The 15,894-nt window shown below is 38.7% G+C and overlaps 2 protein-coding genes across 2 annotated transcripts; one reads left to right on the forward strand and one right to left on the reverse strand.

The window, feature by feature from the left end:
• Positions 1 to 57: 57 nt before the first annotated feature.
• Positions 58 to 6,984, forward strand: rbbp4 (retinoblastoma binding protein 4). Its single transcript, XM_067410872.1, has 12 exons — positions 58 to 394; positions 1,046 to 1,193; positions 3,386 to 3,531; positions 3,617 to 3,790; positions 4,128 to 4,243; positions 4,939 to 5,099; positions 5,239 to 5,365; positions 5,466 to 5,543; positions 5,633 to 5,709; positions 5,817 to 5,874; positions 6,020 to 6,130; positions 6,338 to 6,984. Exons 1-12 carry the CDS (start codon positions 379 to 381, stop codon positions 6,398 to 6,400), a joined length of 1,275 nt encoding a protein of 424 aa, XP_067266973.1. The 5' UTR covers positions 58 to 378; the 3' UTR covers positions 6,401 to 6,984.
• Positions 6,985 to 8,922: 1,938 nt separating this feature from the next.
• Positions 8,923 to 15,556, reverse strand: sync (syncoilin, intermediate filament protein). The gene is made up of 5 exons (XM_067412179.1): positions 15,371 to 15,556; positions 11,923 to 12,690; positions 10,219 to 10,638; positions 10,024 to 10,148; positions 8,923 to 9,615 (listed from the first exon to the last, which is right to left on the reverse strand). The coding sequence occupies exons 2-5, from the start codon at positions 12,673 to 12,675 to the stop codon at positions 9,552 to 9,554; spliced, it is 1,362 nt and encodes a 453-aa protein (XP_067268280.1). The 5' UTR covers positions 12,676 to 12,690; positions 15,371 to 15,556; the 3' UTR covers positions 8,923 to 9,551.
• Between the last annotated feature and the right edge of the window lie 338 nt (positions 15,557 to 15,894).

The following is a 15,894-nucleotide window of genomic DNA, read 5'->3' on the forward strand; positions in this document are numbered from 1 at the left end:
TATTTGTTATATTCATTTAAGTCTCAATACTGTAACATGGTAATATACAGTTTAATGAGAGCAAATGGTACTATATTTGCTTTACAGTAATGACAACTGTCTGTGAGGGGATCCTGTCATGGAAATGATTTTTCATGTTGTCGCGTGGTATCAACAGAGGGCAGTATAGTGGTTGCAGTGTGCGATCACCCTCCTCTGCAGAAGAAGCCGCTCTTCTCCTCTCCGCTCATTGGTGGCGCGTGCTCTGCTGTGTCTGTCCGAGTTGGCGCGAACGTGCACGCCGGCGCGAGACAAAGAGCATCCTGCACTCCAGTGGAAACTACACCGGTATCTTGTTATCGGTTAAGTTTACGAGTGATAGCTGTCTGTCGAGTCGCTATGGCTGATAAAGAAGGTTAGTATGGTTTGGTGTATTCGGTGTACTCTCTCTTTTAGCGGCGGCTGGTTAAATGAAGCCGGTAGCGGCAGCTGAGGTGTTTGTTGGTGTGATTTCTGCGCAGGCCAAATCCCGCCATAACGACAGTCTTTGCTGCATCAGTACAGTTTACACTCTAGAGCTTTTTATGAGCGCTCATGACCTGTTATTCGGCCTAAATTCATTCTTTTATGATGGGAACATGTTGGAAAGTAACTAGATAGTTTAATAGTTTAGGTAAATTAGCGCAGCATTAGCTGCGGCTAGTTTGTTTGGTTTTTAAGTTGAGGTGTGTAAATTCAAGGAATTCGTTGCTACATTACTGGAAGCTTTCAGCATTGTTTTTGGATTTGTGTTTATTATTATTATTTGCGCTTCTAACTTATGCTTATTGCAAAATAATGGGCTATGTTATTAATTTAAGTAGTTTCCCATAGAGTTCGTCTATAACAAATTGGACAATATTAATTGCATCATCTTACAATGTTAGTAGATTGTCGGGCGACTTTATGAACTTATATATTCAAGATGCTCTTAAAGAGCTACACATTCAAGATTCTTATAAAGAGTTCCTCTATTGAAGGCATTTTGACAGATCTTATCTTGTTTTCCCGCCCCTTTCTGTTACAGCTGCCTTTGATGACGCGGTGGAGGAGAGAGTGATAAATGAAGAATATAAAATATGGAAGAAAAACACTCCGTTTCTTTATGATCTGGTTATGACTCACGCGCTGGAGTGGCCCAGTCTTACTGCTCAGTGGTTGCCAGATGTCACCAGGTAACACATTCACACCTACTGTCATCAGCTGAAACTAGTCACTATTTTGATAAGCGATTAATCTGTCGATTATTTCTTGATTTAATCTTTTTTTACATTCTGCCCAAACTTGTCCTGCTAACAATGTGAAATTTGAAGGCAATGAATGCAAATCTGTGCAATTTGAAGACGATGAATACAAATATAGTGAATGCATTTATGTAGGCTATGTACAATTAATTTAAATTCTCCCTGAAATTAAAATGTACGTTTTTTTTTGTTTGTTTGTTTGTTTGGTTTTTTTTTTTTTTAGCTTTTAGTATGAATATGTTAGCCTTAAAGGAGGTTATACATTTTTATAAAACAAAACATCCTCTATAGCACCTTTTAAGGTTATGAATAGGCTCGTGTGTTCCAAAACGGTGACAAAATTCGCATTTAGGAGAATTATATATTCAAAACTTAGTCTCTCATTTCCGCTAAAATGGATCATGGATTTTCATGACATCACATTGCACTTCAGCTTCTCGTCAGATCTGCTGTCCAATCAAATGCTCTCTAGAATCCGAAGTGTCCCGTCCCCTCCTACACTATCAACAGACACTGAAGACGCTGAAATCGGTCATTTGTTCACATTTACTAGTTTCTACATGGTGAATGACACATAATGCACAATATAGAGAATAGGGAACGATTCAGACAGTAAATATGCTTTCGAATGAAGTCCATTTTCACGTTAGTGTCATGTGAACTGCCCGAGTGCAAGCTGCTTTGGTCCAGAGACACAAGAGCACAGAGCAGATCATATGTGTGGGCCGCGAGTTGACACAGACCACAAAAGGTATCAGACCTGTTTGAATTCTGCATATAATGCTGTATTTTAAAGTGATATAGAGGGCATTAGGGGGAGAAACAGTTAGAGATTAAAAGGAAATGGAGGTTTTGCTGAGTTTAACGGCTCTGGCCAAGCTGTGGTATAAATGTAACACTATTGGCTATTTTTTTTAAAAGAGGCAGGGCTGTTTATGTCCTGCCCTGTCTTCCTGTTTCAGTTGAAATTACATCAACACATTGAATAATGCTGAGCGTTCCAAGACACTTCAGCGGGCCTTTAAGCTGATTGCTACAATTTTAAAGTTAAAATCACGAAATTACAAATTCTAATTAAGAATAACAAAAGTACAGACTAAATATTTACTGGTACGGGATAGGAGGAAAACATTCACTCATCTGAACATTACATTTATTACTCCTTTACAATAGTCCCTTTACGCTTACTGCTCTCAAAAAATACAATTGTTACCTGTAGAATTTTAAACTTTTATTTAATGTCTAACAAGAATTGTTGCGCTCTGTTTGGCGCTCTGTTTGACGTCTGAAGTTTAATAGACTCCCTTTGTCATGGCAAGCCTTTATGCAAAATGGAAGTACTCGCATGGCTTTCTAACATTTAAAGATAAAGATCTTGTCGGCCACAAAAAAAAAAAAGAAATATATGCTGATGAAAACCGCACAGGCATCTGTCAAAGCAAATGACAAGGCGAGCTATGTTAAAGTCGGCATGAGATCAAAATTGACCCTGTTTCCTTCACCTATGACATCAGTTCAACTGAACATCCCCTCCAACTGTCAGCCTGCAGCAGCTCTTTTCTAGATCCAATTAATTCCCAGCAGAAAAAAAGACATGCTCCCTTTTTCCTCATTTAATATTCTGTTTCACTTGCAAAATACATCACAATACCTAAGTAAAGTTGTTCACAACATCCAGTTCACACAGACTTTGCTTTTGTTTAATGACACATCCTCATGTTTAGGACAACTTGGGTCAAGCACTTTTCCTGCAGCAGCTCACTCTGCATCCTCTGTTTTCCAATTGCGTTTTGTCCATAGAAATGTAATCACTGGCAGATGTTTTCCATGTGCTTATTAATCAATGAAACTCGTCGATTATCTTCATTATCGATTTTGATTAGTTGTCGCAACCCTACTGTGGAACATTCTCAACTGGTTGTGTAGGTAGGGCTCCAAATTATCTTTTTAATGTGTTTGGTGGACTTTTTTTTTTTTTCTGTGATGTTCATGATGATATTGATCTTCCTTGCAAAGTCCATAGCTTTAGGAATAGCAGATTATGAATATAGTGTAGGTAGAGATTGTTTAATTTTTTTATAAAGGTCAGTGTAAATAACATTCATACTTGTCATGTTTCACAGACCTGAAGGGAAGGATTTTAGTGTGCACCGCCTGGTTCTTGGCACACATACCTCTGATGAGCAGAATCACCTGGTTATTGCCAGCGTCCAACTGCCCAATGATGATGCCCAGTTTGATGCCTCGCATTATGACAGTGAAAAAGGAGGCGAGTGGCTTATCATATATGTGTAGATCATAAACTGTGAACCTATGTACTTATGACAAGTTATCACATTTGTTTCTGTTTACAGAATTTGGTGGTTTTGGCTCAGTGAGTGGGAAGATAGAGATTGAGATCAAGATTAATCATGAGGGAGAGGTGAACAGGGCTCGCTACATGCCACAGAACCCCTGCATAATTGCCACCAAGACTCCCACTAGTGATGTGCTGGTCTTTGACTACACCAAACACCCCTCCAAACCTGGTATGAGATGGAAACATTTTGTTCACCTTTTAATTTAGAAAAACAGTGCATGGTGTGACACAAAGACGTCCAACTGAATGTATCTAGGGGCAATGCTTCAAATGGATTGGTCTGATGACGCCATGCCAAAATGCAAACTGTTTAACAGCTTGTTTATTAGCCATTGGACATCATGTTCATAATGCCTTAATTTTTTATTTATTTTTTTTAAATGGGAGACTCTTAATCCTAATCTCCAAGCTATTAATCGAGTCCGTTGTGTGAAGGCATCAGATGTCAATATTGATTTTTATTGAAGTTTTTCCTCTAAATTTGTTCTCCTCTTGTGCTCCTGAAGATCCCTCTGGCGAGTGCACTCCTGACCTGCGTCTGAGGGGGCATCAGAAAGAAGGTTATGGTCTGTCCTGGAATCCCAACCTGAGTGGCTGTCTGCTGAGTGCGTCTGATGATCACGTAAGACATTTCACTTCGCCGGCGTGCATTTCACACATACTATCACTATAACTGACTTACCGTGCGTTCACACCGCCGCCGGCGAGAGCGTCAACATTCGCCTTGGCCGCCCTGCCAACAACGCTGTACTGTTCGTTCAAACCGCCGCCGACGGAAGGGTCAAAGCAGAGCCAAAGTAACTGTGACAAGTCGCGTCAACCAATCAGAAGCATCTCAAGCGAGGACCTCTACATTTCTAATTGGTTGCCGCCGAACCGCGTCATAACTCATTACCATAAAGTTAACCTGATTTCAACTCTCCTCGCCGCTCACCGTCCAAGACGCGCCACTCTCGCCGGAGCTCGCCGCCGGCTCTTATTGAAAATGAATGACTAGCGTCACTTTGACGCTCTCGCCGCCGGCAGTGTGAACACACAGTTAAGCTGTATATTTGCAAACACTTGAGGGTTCAGGTATTACTCTGTGCTTTTATATGTACCCTAAATTCATCCAATGCTAAATTAAATTGAAAAAAATAATGTATAATAAAGTAAAATTAAGACTAAATGGATAAGATAAATTTCTCAAAAGGTTACTCAATCTTTAAGTAAATATTTTAGGTCATAAGGGTTTGACTGACAAGGAAGGTTGGTAACCTGATGTTGAAGATCATGCTTTGTGTGCATGTTCCTATGAGTTCTTCTGTTTCTGTGTAGACCATCTGTCTGTGGGACATCAGCACAGTGCCAAAGGAGGGGAAAATAGTGGATGCTAAGACCATTTTCACTGGTCACACTGCTGTAGTGGAGGACGTGTCCTGGCACCTGCTGCACGAGTCTCTCTTTGGGTCTGTTGCAGATGACCAGAAGCTTATGATGTAAGTCTTTTGTCTTCCTGTTTGTTTCTGTAATCTCAATGTCTTTTAGCACAAAATGTTATTTTAAAAGCCTATGTAACTGTTCAGTCTGTGTTTACTTAATGTGGGCAGTATTTTAATCTATTTCGTCTTCCTTTAGCTGGGACACACGGTCCAATAACACATCCAAACCCAGTCATGCGGTAGATGCCCACACTGCAGAGGTCAACTGTTTGTCCTTCAACCCATACAGCGAGTTCATTCTGGCTACCGGTTCAGCTGACAAAGTGAGAGTGACATTCAGTGTTTGGTTCTGTTGCTCTTGTGAATACTCTGTAAATGTGCTTCTCTATTTAGTCTTAAGTTGTGCTTTTATTTGTGTCTCAGACTGTTGCATTGTGGGATCTGCGAAACCTCAAGCTGAAACTTCACTCATTTGAGTCGCACAAAGATGAAATCTTCCAGGTATCATGTTCCGTTCTGCCTTGATTACAGATAGGATTGTTAGATGTAAACTGAGGGTGATAACATGAACTCTTTAAATGTTACCACAGGTTCAGTGGTCACCTCATAATGAGACCATCCTGGCCTCCAGTGGAACAGACCGGAGACTCAATGTTTGGGATCTCAGGTAGGTTGTCTCCCCTTCCTTTTACTTGTGACTACCATAGAACTATTTTATCATAAGTCTTTTCACACTGTTAATATGATTTCCTTGTTTTTTTGTTTGTTCTGCAGTAAAATTGGTGAGGAACAGTCACCAGAAGATGCGGAGGATGGACCTCCAGAGCTGCTGGTGAGTAGTAATGCTGTTCAGTTTTTATTTTGTGTGTGTGTGTGTTTTGATAATATCAGTATGCTGCTCTTTGAGGTCATGTTATTAACGTATTGATACTCTTTTTTTCTTTTTCTTTCTTTTTTTTTTTCTTTTCATTATTCAGTTTATCCATGGAGGCCATACAGCCAAGATCTCAGACTTCTCCTGGAATCCAAATGAACCATGGGTGATTTGCTCAGTGTCTGAGGACAACATCATGCAAGTCTGGCAGATGGTGAGGGCACTACTAGCTTTTAAGCCCATTTCTTACAACTATTTATTTATTGCATCAGCACCTCTGCAATAAATAAATAGTTCCCTCATAATACAGCCTGTGCCACCTCTTAATGTGGATTGTATAGAAAGAGTTGTCTGTAATTTTTTAGCATAACCTTTTATAGTATTGTAGTTCAGTTATTTGTGCATTTATTTATTTATTTAGGCGGAGAACATCTATAATGACGAGGACCCAGAGGGGGCAGCAGACACTGAGGTTCAGGGATAAAACAGCTCTTTACACCACCCCACTGTCAGCATAAGACAAAACTTCTAAAAACTCTCTACACACAAGTGAAGAACTCTCACCTAAGTAATGGAAAAGGAATAATTGACACTTTCCCCACCAGGCATTTTCTACTATGTTAATAGAGTATTTTTCTAAGAAAAAATGTCAGTTGATCATTGGTCAATATCAGAATGTGAGACATGACCCATCTCATCCTTTCCCACCAGTGTCTTGTGGACTTCCTTGCAGTTAAGTATACTTAAAGTATTACTTGATATCAGAGTGTATACAGGTGTGTAGTAAATTGTGGCCAGAGTGCAGTGGTACAATGGTGATGTTCTGTAGATTATTTTTTAACTTGGCCTACAAATTCATTTTTCATTTAAGCATCCATTTAATTACATGGCTAGATGTATTGATAAATTAAGCTCTTGTGTACTTTTTTTTTTCCCCTTTTTTTTTTCCCCCCTTTGAGCTTCATGTATCAGTCAGGTGGTTTAATGTCTTTAATATTGTGACTTTTCAGTGTCTTTCTCCTGTATGTCCATACCTTTGTACAGAACATTATGAATAAACCGTTTTGTTGATACAATTTATTTTAAATGTTGGTGCATAGCTTTTGCAAAATTTTCTGTTTTAAACACACGTGTTTTAGGTAAATTGTGAATTCCCAATTCCACTTGAACTAGGCTGCTTGTTTGTTTCAAAACTGATTTCGACTGGTCCACGTGTGTTATCAAATGAAAAAGTTGGAGTCGACTGCCTGCCATTGGCGTAAGTTTGGGGCGGGGCTACCTGTTTGGCTGTGGCCTTATCTGCTTTGCTTTCGCGCTTCACTACAGCAGCTCGTCCACAGACTGACAGGAATGGTGCGGTTTTTTTTGAGGTAAGGTTAGTCACAGAAATTGACATAAGTTAATTTTTTGGGTAAACTGGTCCTTTTACCAATAGGTCGTTAATAGCGATAATGTAGTATTAAGTCATTGCTGTAAACTGCAAGTTGCCTTTAGAAAAAAAAAAAGGTTTCTAAGTAATTTGTTTTCGGCTGGTACAGGAATGTAAAAAATACTCTGAAATTTAACTTGTAGTAAAAGTACCGTCATATTTTTACTTATTTAAAAGTTGTATACAAACAATAGCAAAATATTTGCCACAATTAATTGTATTTAGGTATGTAAAGTGCAAGTCATTTGAATATGAGATTTAGACTGGGTAAACAGCCTGATCTGGCGGCGATTTTATTTCGCCCAGCAACTCGGTCTGGAAACCGGTACATTCATTTCTACTGCTTCTGTTACACTTTTGCGGGAATCAATCACAGACTGGCTTATCCACCTTGAGAAGCGACGGCAAGCACGACCGTCAATCCAATTCCTTTTAAAGGTGCTACAGTTTTGTTTTATACATTTTTGCAATATTACTTGAAACTGTCTTTACTAAATGATAAAAGACTATTTATTTGGTGCACTGAAATTAATAATAATCAATATACATCACGAGGTAGGGCCTTAAAAACATCAGCCCTCTGGGTTGTCAATCGCTGCCATTACGTTCCTTGTGAGAGAAGTGCGCGCTCCAGGAACTTTCCACACTCCACAGGTGCTGCATGCAATGTTTTTGTCAGGAGACAGGAGTAACAACTGCAGGTTATGAGTTACCTGCGGTGAGTCCGACATAATGAATCCACTAACACGACAAAGCAAATGCCGGTGGTAAACAAACACTTGTGTTCCAATACTGGTGCAGGAGTTTTGGGAGGCGTTCCCTCGAAATGATCTGTGAAGGAGGGGGGTGGCTGTTACGCATGCGCTCATTTCAAAAACTCTTTGGTTTCTCAGTCGATAAAAAGATCCTCTGTATCACCTTTAACCTCTCAACGATGCTGAAAGACTTCTTAGTTTAGCAAACAAATCGCTCGAGTGGGTGTAAATACCACTCAATGTCATGTTTGTTTTTTTTGCACAACCTGCCAAAATCGCTCGATGCCATTGCTGCTTCTGCAAACCGCTGATCAATGCTACAAACCAATACAAACTAAACCTGTCTGGAGTTTTTGTGTCGCTCTGCAAAGTACGTCACCCGGATCGTTGATCTGATTGGATGAAGGACTATCCAATTGCGTGAATAATGCTCGTTGGTAGAAAATACATACAGAATCCCCAGACCAATGATCAATTTTAAATTGAGCTTGGTCCAGTGATAGCCAGACATATATGAGATTGCTTTTAGACTGATAATCAAATGAAGTTAGTCTGCCTTCAGCAATAGTTATAATTAAAATTAAAATATTAAAGTTAATCAGGCTTGAAAATTAAAGCAGATAATCACAGGATAGAAGATTGCAGGGACTTCACGACAGGCCTATTGCTGTTCCCTCTTTTAAGTGACCTTAAGAAGATTTATTTGTGGTGCATTTCTTGGAGTAGGCTAAGTCAACAAAAAAGACTGAACAAAAGCCAGTGTTCAACAAAATACCTTTTATTTTTGTCATTGTCAGATTGTATGGTTCATATTTTCTGCGTTTTATCAAAATTTCCTAAAATAGCCACTTATTCAATCTTATTAAAAAAAAAAAAAAACATGCCCCCTGTCACTATGACAGAGTTTGTATCTTTATAGGCTACTCTATCCGCGACTAGGTACGAGACGAGCCATATAAACACAATTTCTACTTCGTACATGTTTATCTCAGATCTTATTAACAAGACACTTTAAATCAACAAAGCACTTAATTCATCATCTCGTAGTAGTCCTTTATCTACACGTTCTCACCATCATGCTGTCGGTTTGTTTAGAGAGCTCTCTTACATGCCCAAATAAGTCCTTGTTTTGCCAACTTCACTTACTCATAAGAGAAAGCACTTAGTTCACAGGCACCACTCGATATAAGAGCTTTATTCCTTCTTATACACAACAAAAACACTGTTTTAAGAACATTCTGAGCTTGTCAGATAAAGATCTAGATCTGACATTGGTCCTGGTGTTCAGAGAGCTTCTTAAAATTGGTTTGCAGAGAACATTGACTTGTGTCTTCGGTAAATAGTGCTTATTGTTTTGGTGATTGGCATGTCTTCTCTATCATAAACATTCAGGTTAAACTATGACAAGATATCAAAAGCATTTAACAACTAATGAGAAAATAACACAAACATTAGTTCATTAGGTTTTTTCCACCACCACACTGTTCTCTTGCTTGCGAGGACCCTCTACACTCTCTGTAAAACAAAGGATATATAAAATATAAATATAAAATAGGCTATAGATATGCCATTTAACACAAAGTCCTAACCAGGTGCAATGCAACACATTTCCAGAAATAAGTAAAAGTAATTTTTCTGTCCACATTGAAAGTAGGAATGTAATACAAATACAGCAATTACAACCAGTAAGAACACATATGATTTTTAATATATAGTAGAGTATGCATTTGGACCAATAATTTATCTCTGCTGTCCAGAAAAGTGCAACAGAGCTAGAAACCTAGCATCTGGTTAGGACAAAAATGCATTAACATGGAAGATATAGTTTTTGTCACTTGATTTGTGCATGGTATAATATTAATTTCTCAAATTACTTTGCAGTGTGCAATGAGAAACGGTCCTTTGAAAAGTGCCTGTACTTGCCTGTAAAAGATCAGCTCTTTGGCCATGCTTTTCTTCAGAATCTCTAATTCTTCACTCTTCTTTATCTGGATCTTGAGCTGAATTTTCAGTTCTCTGATGTTCTCCTCTAAGACGTCAACCGTCTCCTGAATGAAGAACATTAAACTGTTAGTTTGCAATCTGAGATGACATGTAAAATCAATGAAAATTACGCACCCGATATTGTTCTACATTTTCCCTCCTCTGTTTCTCCATTAGTCGGATCCTCTCCTCCAGACAAGTTCTCTGGAGTCTCAGCATCTGCTCTTCTTCTCTCAGTGGTTCTAACTGGGCTTTCATCTCTTGGCATTGCTCTTTAGCCTTACTGAGAGCATCCGTGGTAGCCTCCCGTCTCTTTAACAGGGACACTAACCGAGGTTCGTAAAATTCCTCCAGAGCTTTTATTCCACCCTGTAGGTACTGCTGTAGGTCACAAGAGGCCCGTCGTCCTTGAGTCACATAAGAGCGGGTCTTCCTCTTGCTGGATTCTTGAGTGATTTTCTGCTGCTTCTGCACTTCCTGCAGGTGGCTTTGGTGATCTGAATGAATCTTGGTAATCTCCTCAGTCAGCTTAACAGCAAGGGACTTCAGCTCCTCCTGATTTTATGAATGCAGGATTGAACACCTTAACTTAATTTTTATTTTTTTTTCAAATAAATATTATTACAAAATAATTATATATATATATATATATATATAATATATATATTATATCTCAAGGCCGTAACCATGTCTTGAACATTGAGGGGGAACTAAAGTTTTTTTGAAGTGAAGTGGGGGATGTAAATTAAAGAATTCAAATGGATTTAAGGGAATTAAGAAAAAGAAAAAGAAATGACAGTTCTAAAAAAGTCTATTATTGTTATGAAGTAATCAGTTGAAACTATTTGCAAATATTCACTCTTATTTGTATGTCTAATGTAAAAAATGTAAAATGTTTCTTTTCATATGCAGTTATGAATTACACAAATCATGCAAATAATAGCATATTCTCAATATTCAAAATGGTGACATTCCATTTAAAAAGTTGAGTAGTTTTTGAGGAAAACATTCCAGGATCTTTCTATATATAGTGAACCACAAATGCTCGTTTTGCACTAGCTCTGTGATGCGCCACACATTTCGTGATCATGTTGGAAAGGTCATGCGTGACGTAGGTGGAAGTACCGTGGTAGGGCGAAAAATTCTCCTTTTCTCCAACTTCAAAATCGTTCGACATTGTTGTTTTATCTTTTTTTTTTTTTTTTTGGTAAAGGCCGTTTACAAAAGTCTTTGCATGTTCGCTTTGTAAACACTTGCTCCGTACTTCTGCCTACGTCACGCGTGACCTTTCCAACGTGATTACGTAATGTAATATTTTTTTTTTTTTAGAAAATGATCATTTCACCAGAAAAGACCCTTATTCCTTGGCTGGGATTGAGTTGAGTCCTTTGAAGCTGCACTGAAACTGCACTTTGGACCTTCAACCTGTTGAAGTCCACTATATGTAGAAAAATCCGGGTATGTTTTCCTCATCCTTAATTTCTTTTCAATTGAAGAAAGAAAGACATTAACATCTTGGATGGCATGGGGTCGAGTCAATTGAGGAAATTTTAATTTTATAGTGAACTAATCCTTTAAAAACTTTTTGCGATCCTAACAACAATGTCCACCTCCATTGTCCACCTCAATGTCTATGATGGTTATGGCCCTGATAATAATTATTATAATTAATTAATACCTGGCTACCGTGTCTGGTGTCCTTTTGCTACAAAGATTTAAACTACATTTGTAAGTCCTCTTTGTAGTTGATGTAAAAATCATTTGGTGGAATAAAATAATCTACAACTTTTCTGGAGCAGTTTCAATGCATTCGCACCAGTCTGGTTTATTGAACACTACCTGAGCTTGGTTGAGCTGCTCCACCTCTTTCTGTTGTAATTCAAGCTCTGCTTGTCTCTGTGCACAGCCTCGAGCCGCTATGAACAGGCGTCTCTTAGTCATTAGAGTCTCTTCTTGCAGGCTTTGTCTCTCCAGCCTGACTTTGGACAGGAGGCCTTTTTCCTCCCCCAGAGCTTCCCTTACAGTCTGCAGCTCTTGGGCCATGGGCTCCTCCAGCTCCAGAAGCTCCTGAACCAACTCATCCCTTCTGCGTTCCAACTGGCCCACCTCCTCAATACAGCTCTCAAATGCTGCTCTGAGCTTTTGTAATTCCATGGTGGCAGACAACTCAGGCCTTGCCTCGACAGGGATGTCTGCAGCATCAACTTCTCCCTCCAACACAGTTTCCTCTTTCTCTGGAATGCACGTTTCTCCAAACTTTATTGTTTTTGTTATTCCATTCTTGTCCATTTTGTTCTCTGTTTCTGAAAATAACTCTAGTGGTGCAGATGTGGTTGGGTGAGCTCCATCAAAAACATCTAACTGTGCCAACATCTGTTGCATAAGTCCATTAAACTCAGCTTGCAAAGCATCTTTGCATTTTTGTGAATAAGGCATGGACTCTCCGGGAAGAGTTAGAGCAGCCTCGATCTCTTCCAAGCAATCTTCAAAGTAGTCTTCATCTTCCTCTTCAATAAATAAGGGTTCGAATGTTCTGTCTGTCTCTGATAGAGATCCATAAGTTTGCTCAAAGTTCATTTCTTGATCCTCCATTTTATATGTTGACCTCTGTAAATGTATGGAGTGAACAATCTTGTGGTTAGCCAAGTTCATTTTTTAGATTTTAAAGGGTTAATTCACCCAAAAATAAAATTTCTGTCATTCTGTCATGTTGTTCCAAACCTATAAGACCTTTGTTTATCTTCGTAGTGAATGCAGTGCAGCGCTTCCGTGTTTACGTCCAAATGCTGGGTCAGTATTGGCCAACTCTGTACACATGAGCAGCACGACACATACGTGCGATGCTAACGTGGGAGCCCGACCAATAATGAACACGGAAGCCCTTTATTGCGTACACTACATCAACTGCGTATGACAACAATTGTTAAATAAAGTTGTGTTTTTGTTTTGTTTTTGCACACAAAAAGTATTCTTGTCATTTCCTTAAAAAAAAGGTTAGTTCTTGAGGAAAACATTCCAGGATCTTTCTATATATATAGTGAACCACAAATTTTCATTTTGCACTAGCTCTGTGATGCGCCACGCATTTTGTAATCACGTTGGAAATGTCATGCATGACGTAGGCGGAAGTACCGCGGCAGGGCGAAAAAATCTAATTTCAAAATTGTCCGACATTATTGTTTTATCTTTTTTTGGTAAAGGCCGTTTACAAAAGTCTTTGCACGTTCGCTTTGTAAACACTTGCTCGGTACTTCTGCCTACGCCACGCATGACCGTTCCAACGTGATTACGTAATGCATGGCGCATCACAGAGCTAGTGCAAGATGAGCATTTGTGGGTAAAAAGTATATAATTATTATTATTTTTTTAGAAAATGGCCGATCGTTTAACCAGAATAGACCCTTATTCCTCGGCTGGGTTTGCGTAGAGCCCTTTGAAGCTGCAAAAAGTATTCTTGTCGCTTCATAACATTATTCCATTAGTCCACTTTTAAATAAACTTTTCCTGATAATTTACTCACCCCCGTGTCATTCAAGATGTTCATGTCTTTATTACGTCAGTCGAAAAGGTTTTTGAGGAAAACATTCCAGGATTTTTCTCCATATAGTGGATTTCAACTGCTACCAACAGGTTGAAGGTCCAAATTGCAGTTTCAGCGCAGCTGAATGTCCTACACCTTTCCTATTCTACTTACGGAAAAAATGCGGAATGCAGAAACGGAAAGTACGCTCAAGGCGATACTTTGTGTTTATAAAGCATAAACGGTTATATTTTTTTTTGAAAATGACTGATCTTTTTGCTAGATAAGACCCTTATTCCTCGTCTGGTATCGTTTAAAACCCTGTGAAGCTGCACTGAAACTGCAATTTGGACCTTCATCCTGTTGGTAGCCATTGAAATCCACTATATTGAGAAAAATCCTGGAAAGTTTTCCTCAAAAACCTTAAATTTCTTTTCGACTGACGAAAGAAAGACATGAACATCTTGGATGACATGGGGGTGAGTAAATTATCAGGAAAAGTTTATTTAAAAGTGGACTAATCCTTTAAGGTTGAACCACTGTAGTCACATGGACTATTTTAACAATGTCTTTACTACCTTTCTGGACCTCAAAAGGTGCAATGAATTTGCTGCCTATGTGTGGTTTGGAAACCCTCGGATTTCAACAAAAATATCTTTATTTGTCTTCCAAAGATGAATGAAGGTCTTACGAGTTTGGAACAACATGATGGTGAGTAATTAATGACAGAAATTTCATTTTGGGGTGAACTATCCCTTTAAGTGTATGTACAATGTACTTTGTGAACTGTGATTCTTGAGAGATGCTAAGGATGGTGACAGGAAATCTGAAGCTAATGCGTCATTGAGGGACAGCTGCATAAACTTGTCGAACAGCTGACTGATCATGAATACACTTATAGATAGTGTTCATTTAGATTAACATCTGTTAGTGGACCTTTGATCAGTTGTAAAGAACATGTACACATTGTTACATACATAGTACCCTTGCATCTGGCAGACATGTGATAATCAGGAAGTGAGTAAAATGTAAATATTTCTACAAATACACATCTTTATCAAAATGCTGTCAATCAACTAAAAGAGGAAACTATTTTTTTTCACATTAGCTTTGCCCAGACTGTAATTTTTTTTTTTTTTTTTAATAATACAAAGATTATTGGATTATGTTTACAAGAATTATATTACAGAATTTAATGTATAATTCAATACGTTACTACTTTGTAATTAATTGTGAAATTGTGAGTTTCTTCACCAAATGTTTTTCAGTGTATGATTTTAGTATCTAGAAATGCCCATCCATCATTACACAGGGCTGGTATTTCTTATGCCAGTCTCTGTGGGACACAGAGAGCAGCTGCTGCTGAAACTGGCAGCAAGAACAGACAGAGAACATTCCACCAGTGCCAATGATCTCAAAATCCCCATCACGAACAACTGCTCATTCCTTTAACATGTTTACTTAGGCATGCTATATGACATATTAGCATTTTACATGTTGTTTTGAGGAGACTAATAACTAATCAAGGAAAAGTAGATGTGCATTTTTCTTCAATAATACCTTTCCTGCAGTTTACCAGACTTTTGAAACCATCGCCAAGAATAGAAACAAAGTGTGAAAGAAAAACACGAAGGCACTGTGCAGTGAGTAGGTAGTGATATGACAAGTCTAAAGATGTAGCTAGATCTATGATACTGTGCCAATGTAAATATTCGAACATCAAAAGCCTTTGAGAAAACTGTTATATATATAAATTCATCAACTCACCTCAACTCAGATTAACAAAATTCCAGGACAGTAACCATGAAGTGAACCCCAACTGAAGAGCTGGTAGCCAACTGAATATGAAAATAGGACAGAGATAGTCTGGCCTCTCTCTGACCGAGTTTAAACATATGCCGCAGGTCTCCCAGGCAACATTTAATCTGTTTACATTTATTAATAAAACAGAAGGGGGAAGAAATATGAGCACATACAGCGCGGGCACCAACTCGAGCTAATCAGGAATCATGAGGTCCTCTGGGAGGTGACCTGCTCACTGCAACCAATAGAACAGCAAAGAGCCAATTTTATGCAAATAAATAGGATCAGTGTCCAATGGGTGGCAAGTGTAGTATCTGCACATGGACATGACACAGCAAAAGAATTCAAGAGGAGTGGGCGCACAAGAGTGACATGCTGCAGTCACCAATAGGGAACACGAGGAGATGCTTATGAAAAGTTTTCATCACTTTTGTAGTTTCCTAAATGGCAATGACCTACATTTAGTAATGACCTGAAAGCCAGGCTCT

The sequence above is a fragment of the Chanodichthys erythropterus genome, chromosome 15, assembly GCF_024489055.1.
Source record: "Chanodichthys erythropterus isolate Z2021 chromosome 15, ASM2448905v1, whole genome shotgun sequence".
Classification (NCBI taxonomy): domain Eukaryota; kingdom Metazoa; phylum Chordata; class Actinopteri; order Cypriniformes; family Xenocyprididae; genus Chanodichthys; species Chanodichthys erythropterus.